The sequence below is a fragment of the Aptenodytes forsteri genome, unplaced genomic scaffold (assembly GCF_000699145.1).
Source record: "Aptenodytes forsteri isolate BGI_AS27 unplaced genomic scaffold, ASM69914v1 Scaffold188, whole genome shotgun sequence".
NCBI lineage: Eukaryota > Metazoa > Chordata > Aves > Sphenisciformes > Spheniscidae > Aptenodytes > Aptenodytes forsteri.
In genome coordinates, this window is record NW_008794371.1 from 1,526,689 (window position 1) to 1,537,524 (window position 10,836).

Below are 10,836 nucleotides of genomic sequence, written 5' to 3' on the forward strand. Positions count from 1 at the left end.
GGGGCGGTGGTCCTCCGGCCACGCCCCCAGGAGGGGGGAAAGCCACAGGTGCGCATGCGCGGACTGCCGCAGCCCAGGAATCCCCCTCCGTCCCCTGGCTGCTCAGCTTTTGGGGTGACCCCAGCCCTAGTTTAGGGTCTCGCCTGAAAAACCACTAAGAACACATTTTTTGAATCGCGTGCAAAAACTTGTTTCTTATTCCCCAAATAAATTTTCCACCCACAGATAGTTGCAGTGTTCTCTTCACACTGTTCAGCTACAGTAGTATTTAATTTGGCTAAACTGGTGGTGTGTACTAGCATCAAATCCTTAAATGACTTTAAATTAAGAATAAACTTACAATTAGGCTAATAGTTAAAGGACAGTTCTAAAAGCAACTAGCCAGTAAACACAGAAAACAAGTTAATGAGCAAACCTTGTCTTTCTACATAGCACATATAAAGCTTTATCATTTCACTTTCATCCATTGCCATTTTATGATTTTTCTATCAGCACTCTGCGAAAGTAAGTCAGAGGCTAGCACATGCAGCGTGCTTTAACATCAGTAAAGTACAATGTTTGTGGTGCCTCTTTATAAACCAGTTTAACCTACAATTGCCTCATTCTTTCAAAACCAAGTTACACTTCAGATTATGTACATTTAATCACATTTTGATCTGACAACATGCTGAGTTCTCAAGCAACCCTCAAAAGCCTACCTGTAAACTGAAAAAAACTGACAACCTGCTGTGATGAATCAATCTTAGGAAAAAAAATCATATTTTCACACCTACTCAAGAAAAATCACAGGAAATATCAGGAAAGAAGATTTACTTCCCCGATTAGATGTAGATGCAACTCATGAACCAAACAGGAAGCTTTTTCTGTTTCTTACAAACATTTTATGTCTAGTTATTAGAACACTCATATCACAAGTACTGAGAGTCAAGTTCCTTTACTGCCTGCTTGGACACAACTTACATGTATTTCCTACAGCCCAGGGCCATGTTCTGGCCCGGGTCTGATTTCTCTTAATCTCTGCTAGGGATGAAGTTTCACATTTTACATTCACTCGAGCAGGAGTCAGAGCCCAGGTTTCCTTCCACTTCGATGAGGGACTTAACCAGCCAGCTACAGTTACTAAGTCATTTACATAAACCTAAACCACTTCAAACATACCAACAAGAATAACCTACAGCCATATGTTTAAGACACTTCCTCAAAGTCAGAGACCATGTTCACATTATTGATTTACAGAGACATTTGAATCAAGGTGTCTTGACAACCTGGCTTATTGATCTGACATGCAGGACAGTACTTGAGGACTAGCATTCAAAGAGCAGTATTTTCCGGTTTGAAGCACTAAAGAAAATTTAAGTTTCTCATTCTTCCTGGCCCAAATAATCTGCGGAGTTCAACTGGACTTTGTTAGCAGTTTGCAGGCAGCTGAAACTGACTTTGTGCAGGTGAAGGAAGTTAAAAGGGCAAATGACTTACACCACTCTGACAATGGAAGAGAGCACAACTGAGAGCTTACTATTGTAAGCTGGCTCAGTTTCTTAAAGCAAGATATTTTAGGTCAGAGGAACTCCATTCAGATACACCTTGTTTAGCTTCTGATCTTAAACAAAGACCAATGACATAAATGGACACCTCAAAAAGGATTTCTCATAGCTTTAATATACCACTCGCCCCTCCATACAGGGACATGGAATACTGTCCCCACAGATGCTGGGTTTTGAGGCAGATGCCCCTTTAGATCAGAATGAAGAGTCAGCAACACAAGGCTGCTGTAACAGCTGCACACCCTTAGTTTGCCTCATGTCCTGGAAGACAGGACACAAGATCCCCAGAGCTGCAGCAGGATAAAGTGATGCTTAATCATTAACTGCTATATGGCCTTCTAGTTTCATATTAAAGTATGCAGCAAATCAGTACCTGTATCTTTCCCAAAATGTGTTGTTTTAATTAGCATTTCTGATGAGACTAAATCTAACCATCTTTACTTCTACTTTTTTGGCTTTGTATTCTCATCAGCTTTATTTCCTTCTGGCAGTTCAAAGAGATCCATCTTTCCCAGAACTAAATACTTCCTTTGGACAGGTTACAAAGGCAACCATGCTAAGCTACCCAAAGTTTTTATTCTTACCTTACTGCCATTATAAAGGCAAGTGGCTGGGGTTTTGTTAGATTTTGGAAGTTAGAAGATAGTCACTCATACCACATTGCCTTTGGACAGGTTACAAAGGCAACCATGCTAAGCTACCCAAAGTTTTTATTCTTACCTTACTGCCATTATAAAGGCAAGTGGCTGTGTTTTTGTTAGATTTTGGAAGTTAGAAGATAGTCACTCATACCACATTGCAGTAAGAGGAAATAAGGACACATGCAGGTAGCTGGTTTTAAAATTCTACACTTCCTTTCAAGAGGTTTAATAGCATTATCTTAAGTAATCCTACAAACCACACAAGACTGTCTGAAATACAGATAAAATATAATGACCTTCCCATCAAACTTAAACATTATACAGTTATATTCTTGTCTTTTTCAATACAGAAGAGTCATTCCAAGTGAGCAGCTGGCTTTTGAAACTATCAAGGCTTGGTGCAAAACTACATGCAACAAAATGAAGTGTGAACACTAAACTCACATTTTCTCTGTATCTTCATTTAAAGATTTGAGGCACCTATCAACCTGTAACACCTGTTTTTATAAGCAACTATGTTTACTATTTACTTTGACTACAGATTTCACTGAAACATTTAACATACAACAGCAGGGCCCCAAACATCCCTGACAGAGACAAGCTGAAAAGTCCTCTGTTTAAATATTTTCCCCTCTATTTGTCTGTTGAACAAACTTTAAGTTCCTGAAGTTTTTCACTTAGATAGGTAGTATCTGCCTCTGTCAGATTTTCTGAATCTGACAGATTTTCAAGGAATCTGGTTCCTGCACAGGGCTTTCCTGTTATTGGATCTATGACATTTCCAACCTTGAAAACAATTTCAGCCAGTTCGTGTTTCACATGTTTGCTCCTTCGCTCAGGCAAAGCTTTCAGAAGAACAATGTCTCCAACAACACACTGCTGCAATGGATCATGGGCAAAATAAGTTTTTCGTTTGTTAAAGAACTGTAGAAGGAAAAAAGGAAACCTTGGCATTAGATTTCAAAATTAAGCAATTGGCAAATATATAGTTAATATGAAACAAACTAAATTTAACTAAGGAGAAGTAAGTCTTTTTTTAATGAGATTCAGTTTGGAACATGAAGAGAAATGCAACTGTGCACTCTGCTGTTTTTCCAAAGAAGCCCAGCACTACCCTTCCCTGACAATCTCTCTGGTCAGGATGTTGTTGCCAACCAAGCCTGTAGAAAGGGAGATGGGGAAGAAAAAGCCAAGTACAAAAAGCTGTTCATAGTGAACATGTGGATAACAGGTAAAAACAACAAGCTCTTCACTTAACATAGATTCCCTTTCCTAGCATCACCACCTTCCACTGGCCTCTCTGCTCTCTAGTTCTGCTGTGTTAGCCTTTCCTCTCAAGATGCTTCACATCAACACTGCTTCAGCAAGACAGCTGCCTTGGCTCTTCCAAGCTGAATGACCTTTCTGTGCAGTCCACACTTCAAGAACTGATATGAATTCTTATTCATCCTAATATGTCTAAAGTTCATTAGCCCTGAAATCAGTATTTTGAAGTTTGTCATTTGAGTTTTCTTGCTCAATTAGTTTTCTTTCATATAAAAATTCAACATTTATTCTTATTGAAACAGCAGAATTCAGAATCTTTCTTTTAAGAAAGAAATTAACAGGTTCTTCTACTGGATAAAGTATTGGACTGGGATCCGCAAGATCCATTATCTAATCCTGACTCTATCCTTAACCTTCTGGTCACCAAGTTATTCCACCTACATGTACCAGTTTCCCCATTTAAAAATGGAGAAAATACTAATTTTAACCCCTGTTTGAAATGCATTGACAAGAAGTGATAAATACAAAGCTCGTATAGCACATCACAGTACAGATTCAAATACTAAGTATACTTACAATTATGCATACAGAAAAACTGCTACAAAATTTATTGTAAAAGTGTTCCATATAATATCAAGTTTCCAAAACAAAGCATACTCCAATATGAAAAATTAAATCTAAGTGTGAAACAAGAAAAACTTACCTTCTCAACTGAGATCAAATGGAGTACATTAACAAAACACTTCAAAGAAATATATTTAGCAGATAATCTGTATGAAAGTATCATCACAACACACTGCTTTTCATCCTTTGCAGTCATCCCCACAGCCAAATCATTATGCAAGTTCCTTAAGGAGTTTGCATTGTAAAGAGCTATCAAAAATTCTAAGAGTCAAATCAATAAAACATTCCTCCACACAGTACAAAAATTACCATGCAAGACAAGTTGTTAACCAGCTTTTACCTTCAGTAAGTAAGGATCTAGCACAAGCCTTGTCACTCTCACTTTGGCAGTTTTCTGCATTTTGGTTCCTATTACTTTCCCTACTATCCATTTTGCATGGACAGCTCCACGTGGTACAGACATTGTTTAGTTATGGTCATCCAGTGCCTGGCAACAAGCAAGCAGACATGTTATTTTAACAAAAAAACATAACCAGTTTCTGCTCAATACTGAAATTACAATTTCCATTTCAGACTTAACAGTTTAATTCGGTCATTTTGTTGGAAAAACAGGGTAGATGCAAGCAGTTCAAAACTCCATATATTGCACCTCAGCCTTGTTTTACAATGTAAGAAGGGATATGAATATGACCCCATTACCAGGGAAAATTACTTCAGGATGGCAGTAAAAATGGACATAATAGCGTGAGGATGAGCCCTTATCCCACAGGGTCCACAAAATTCCTTTGAATCATACCAGTTGTCACATACACAATACAGAAATGTGTAGCTGTGGAAATTATTATGAATTTAACTCATATGCCAGCAGCTGTTTTTGATGAATAGTTAATCACATCTGTATACGACCAGAGTTAACCCAAACAGGGAGCAGCCTATAACTTCTAGTCAGAAAGTAATTTGCTTCTGTGTATCTCATTGTTAGCTGAGCTGATGAAACTGAAGAAAGGTAATAAGCTTCTCAAAGCACAAATGACATATCAGAGAGTTGTCTGACTGACAGTAAGTTTAATCACTTTTGAATTAGTTCTTTCTTGTAAGTAATTATACTCCATTACCCTATTTGTTTTGTTTAAACAGGGAGAGCCTTCTATACCACCCCTGCAAGAGTCACAGGCAAAACAGATAGCTAAACATTAGAAGACTTGAACCAATATTAAAACTGCTGAAGACTAATGACCTTTTTCTCTCCCACCCAGCTATGTACTGTTAAGCACAACTGACACCTGTTGAATTCTCCATCTACACATTTTGTAACACTAAGTCACACTTGCTTTGATGTTGCAACACATCAAAAGAAAAATTTAGGGATACATAGACACATCCATAAGATGAAATGCTTCAAGCCGCAATGCTCAGGGTTGCTGTTACCATCCTTGACTCAGCTGTGTGACCCACAAGCCTGGAGGAGGGAGTCAGTGTGAGAGGCCCTCCTTCTGTAAAACAGGGCTAACCACCACAGCCACACAGTGACCAGGCCGGGGAGAGGCAAAGGTGTACAAAATAAGCAACACCCACAAAGCACGAAGGAGCTACCAGGAAGACAGGAGCCAGGCTAGGTATATCTCACGCGGAAGAAGAGGATAAAAGAGTAAGTTCAAACAGATTTAGAGCCTTACCCCCCCACCCCCGGTCTCCATATCCCTCCACACCAGGCCCAGCCTCAGCAACCTCCCTGCCAGCAGGGCTGAGGGGGGAGGCCCTGTTCCGCAGGCGCTGGGCCTCCCAGAGAGCAGCTCCAGCCCAGGGAGCGCCCCACGCCCAGACTGGCCGCCGCCCCCCCACACCCCCCCCCCCCCGCGGCCCCCCCCCAGCCCCCCACCCCGCCCCCCCCCGCCCCCCCCCCCCCCCCCCCCACCGCCAACGCTCCCGCCGCCGCGTCTCAGGGGCCTTAAAGAAAAGGAGGCGGAAGGGGCAGAGCCGAAGCCGGAAGAGCCGCGCGGCAGCGGGGCGGAGCCAACGGCGGGGGAGGGAGGGGGCTCCTGGGGGGGTTTAAAGGGAGGATTTAAAGGCGCAGGCAGCCACCCTCACCTCTCCAGAAGCGCGTGAGGGGGGTTGTTGAGGTAGTGCGGTGTTTGTGTGCTGCCCCTGAGGCTGCCTCAGTGTGCAGTAAGAGGCTAAAGCTGATCGAAATGAGGTTTTCTTTTTCTCCCAGGCTGAGGGGGGTAGGGGGCCCTGCCTGGGCCTGCAGCCAGGGGAGATTGGGGAGCAGATGCTGGGCATGGGCCCTGTTTTCTCAGGGTGCCACTGTCTGTGGGGAGACCTGCCCTACCTCTGGCCTCTGCAGGCTCACACAGCTGAATCTAGCCTGACTTTTAGTATAAATAACTGATCTGGGTGCCACATTCAGCAGCAATGTGTTGTGCTGTGGGGCTGGACACAATCTGCAGCAGGCCTCGGTCTGGAGGCGCTGGAAGGAGGTGAGGAGGCAGAGTTGTGAGAGCTGAGGTGCCTTTTTACACTCTGAATTTCAGGAGATGAAGCTGTCAGTGCAGTCTCTTTGTGGCTGCGTGGCACTGAGGTCTCTTTCCACAGGAAGTAGTTTTGTGCTCTTACACCTGCTGTTAAGTTACGTAAATGAGGTAAATCTTGAAGGTTTCCCATGTAAATCTGGAATAATTGTAACATGTATGAAGTGAGAGCTGGCCTGTTGTCCTTGCTTATCCATACCCCGGTAGAAATTCAGTTTCTGTAAATCTGTATCTAAAATGGAGGATTAAAAAAACCCCCAACTTATAAAATGAATAATGGCAAAAAAAGTCTTGACTTTGCCATTGCCTTTAAGGTAACGTGCTCCTGGCAGCTTATGGAGCTTGTGGTCTCTGTGTGACTTCAGGCTGAGGCCATCCCTTTTTTTATTTAAATGTGTTCATTTATCTTTTTTTGCTGGCAAGTATTTTGGCTGCTGCCCAGTTTTCAGGCTTGTTCTCTTTAGGCATTATTGTCCCATCATCTCTCACCACAGGAAGAGGGAAGGTAGGGAATCGTATTTACTTAGTAGGACAACACTGTGCAGCTTCCCTTTTTAAGGTGGCTGGGTATGGTGAGAACAGGCTATTCTTTGTATGGCTGGAGATACTGTTGAAATAGTTTGATCAAATGCTATCAAAGGAGTTATTTGGAAGTTCATTATCAGTTCTTAGAGATATCCAAGTCAAGATTCATGGGCTTCTCTTATTTTAGTGCCTTATTGCTTGAATTAGAGTGGAGAGAAGTTGGGAGGAGTCTTGCTGGCACAGGCAGGAAATGGTTAACAGCCTTTCATATCACCTGGGAAAGCAATTCTTTGATTTTTCAGAGGGCGCTAACATGCTGCAGTTCATAGGAAACAAAGGAAAGGGGATCAAGTATAAAAGTTGTTCTTGGATTTTATTTTCAGTGGCAGAACTTGTGAGGGCTGGATATTGACGTCTGCTGAAAAATATGGAATTTTGGATTAAAAAGAATTTTTTTTCTTCTTATCTTCATTCAGAAAATGATCTGTGAGGTAAGTCTTGATTCCAACTGGTGACTTTAGATAACTTATTTTTAGATTGAGAGGTAAGAAAAATCTTTCTATTGCTGACCCATTTTAAAACTGAATTCTTCGCTTAAATTGTTACTTGGGCAGGGAGCACAGGCAGAAGTGTGAGTCAACAACTGTAAAAAGCCCACAATGCTTTCCTGTATTGTCTGCATTCAAATTGCTTGCATTAATTTATGAGCTTAAGTATAGAAATTCAGGAACTGGGAGAAGCATAATGAGTCAGGGGAATTTGCGATTAAGAGTTGCAGTAAGTATTTCAGCAATGACAGGAGACTTTCAAATTGTACTAGTATCTATGTTAATGTACTTTTGCAGTTGATGCTTCAAGCATCTTCTATTGGTGGCTCTTAAAGTACTTCCCAAACCTTGTTTCTTTAAACCACACTGCACTCCCAAGGGTTTTATATTTCCAGCTCGTATTAAGGACTTGGCTAGCAGATGGTACAGTTGCTGCCCCTGTGCATGTTCTGATCCTTAAGGGCAGACTGCTTTTGGGGGTATGAGGGAGGGGTCTCACAATTTCCATTCCTAGCCTGTCTGCAGCTGAGACTAAGGAGGTCTCACCTTAAAAAGTGCTGCTGGCTTTTTGTGCGTGTGAAAACAGATGCTTTTTCACTTGAGTGTGGATGACCAAAGTGTGATTGGATGGTAATAGCTCATGCACAGTTGTCACTGAGAGCAAGTGCCATGTGAAGGGAAATCTTTATATCCTGTGGAGAGCCCTGCAAACCATCCATTCACCTTGGAAATGCTCAACTGAAAGTAAATTGTACTCTCGCTCTTGGGAAGGTTAATTACAGCTTGTTCGTTGAGGTATTTCTCTGTGTCTGTCTCTAATGTACTGAATTCTGGTGGATTTATTGAGCTTTTGGAGGGGAATGCTGATTTCACTTTTTCTCTTTGTGCTTTTCAGTTAACACTCTAAGTAAGTGGTATCTGATGTGTGGGTTATTTCCCATTTCAATAGTGTGCAGCGCAGTGGTATAACACGACTGCCCATCTAGTGCTGTGATATAGATAAGCGTTAGTCCTTGCAAGAGTCGCCTTGCCAGTTCTTGCTGTTGCCTGCTGTTCCCAGTTTCCCTTGCACCCCCACATTTTGCTCAGGCACTAGTTTTTCATTGTGAAGAAGGGAGAAGACTATAATCCTCAGAGCTGGTGGATGTCAGTTCTTTCATCTTGGACATGAACATGCTGAAAGGCAGCAGGACCGTTTAGTTCCTGCAAATTATATTCCTCATCACTGCATTTCTGCTCCCCTCATCAAGCAAAGCTTTAATCATCTTTCTGTTGGTTTTTGTAAGGTGCAGGAGAAGCTGTGCACGTTCACAGCTTCTGAACTATCTGTTCCCAGATTCTGGCTGGACAGGAATCTTTTCTCACCCCGCCCTATTTTGGATTAATGTTATTTGGTAAGGTTGCGACATGCTCTGATCTATTGCATTTTGCTGCTTCTGGGTCTTGAGCTTAGATCCCTGTGGCAACTGCAGAAATAAATCACTGGAGCTCGGTGACAGAAACTCTATCTTGAAACACGTTGCACATGATTCACAGTTAAATGCTGTTATTAGCAGGGATCTAGAGAGTGGATTGCTTTTGCATTTAAACAAAAAGATTGCAAACCCAGATTGTCTTATTCGGCAAGATTTCTCTTATTTGAAAAAGTTATTTTTCTAAAAATTTGACTGTTAAGTGCTTTTGCTTATGTTGTCAGTATCTGACATTAATTTAAGCTATTCAGTGCGAAAACCTTTTCTATTTCTTTACCGGTGCTAGTGATTAAAATGCAGTTTACATTTCTTGGGAAAATTTTATATTCAAAAATGTCTTTTCACTGTGAGTCAGAATGTACTTTTCCATGGAATAAAAATTCTGGAGAGGAAAAAAAAATGCTATTGGAAATGCTGAATAAATTATATTGTCATTTCAAACAGGTTATACATGAAAAAAGAAAGAACTTCAAAGTAAAAATGAAGGGCTCTGGTGTTTTTCTCATATTTTGAGAAAATTAGTACATTCTTCTGCAGTTGTTCAATTTTCTGTTCAGCATTTTCCATATGAAACTCTTTGAGAATGTTCTGTACTGGCCCTAACTCCAAGTTCCTGTTTAATTCAATTGGCCGTTTCAAATTACATATTAAAAATGAATTGTGAAGATTTTTTCTCCTTTGTCTTCAGCCATTGGTGTTTCTTCTAGAAGTAATAAAAGAAGGGGTTGTTTCCAGTACTGTATAGTAGTTTGTAGTTCTCATGCTTTAACTGCTGTATCCAATGGTACAATTATTTACAGTAAATCTCTGGTTTTGAAGAAAAGTGGACAGGAAAGACCTTTGGAATGTAACAGGTTAAAATATAATTTGGTGTTAGCTGTGTTGCAGCTTGCAGATTAGAGATCAAAATTTACTGGAATAATTACTGCTGTTTTGGATGCCTTCACATGATGCTCTCCTTGTCAGTATTACTGTGGTCACATTACACCATACTACTGTGGTCATTTTTTGGTTTTTAAATACTCCTTTCCCCTTAATTGAAAACACTTTTCTATGCTAAGTAGAAAGGACCTGAGCTCTGCTCAGTAGTGTGCACTGAGGTGTTGCCTAAATTACAGAGGAAATGCACTCTGTGGCAAGATCTGTTTTTCACTCCTCTAAAAAAATATTCCACGAGGACAAGGGGGTACCGTGGGGGTGATGGGATTTAGGCCCTGGGTATGCCTATCCCTGAAGCACCCTGGCTTGCACTGATTCTCGGTAGTGTGAACTGGCCTCTCCTAGGACTGGTGGCAGGCACCAGCAGCAGGACCAGCTTGGGAAGAGTACTTTGAGGGCATGTGGTTCCTCCAGTCGTGAGGAGGGAGCAGATACTGTCACACTGTTTTGGGTAGAAGTTCAGAAAGATAGAAATTCCATCCTATGCTTTTCCAGCATCATAATATTCTTCTTGCTAGTGAATTTTTCTCAGTGTGCAACCTGTCTGCAATTTAATTAAGCCCATTATTCCTTGTCCTAACCATTGTGGTCATGAAGAGCAGACATTATAATGTCTCGCCACACTTGTCCCTTCTCTGTACTAACCAGTACTTTCATTTCACCACAGATTATTTTCTAGCCCTTGGATCTCTCCTTTGGATTCTCTCCAGTTAGCCCATTATCTTTCCTGAAGTGTGTTGCCCCAAACT

The 10,836-nt window shown here is 41.4% G+C and overlaps 1 protein-coding gene across 1 annotated transcript; it reads right to left on the bottom strand.

Annotated features, from left to right (window-relative positions):
- Nucleotides 1-2,393: 2,393 nt before the first annotated feature.
- On the bottom strand, nucleotides 2,394-6,074 carry MRPS17 (mitochondrial ribosomal protein S17). Its single transcript, XM_009287358.2, has 3 exons — nucleotides 5,991-6,074; nucleotides 4,416-4,562; nucleotides 2,394-3,109 (listed from the first exon to the last, which is right to left on the bottom strand). The coding sequence occupies exons 2-3, from the start codon at nucleotides 4,536-4,538 to the stop codon at nucleotides 2,819-2,821; spliced, it is 414 nt and encodes a 137-aa protein (XP_009285633.1). The 5' UTR covers nucleotides 4,539-4,562; nucleotides 5,991-6,074; the 3' UTR covers nucleotides 2,394-2,818.
- Nucleotides 6,075-10,836: the final 4,762 nt, after the last annotated feature.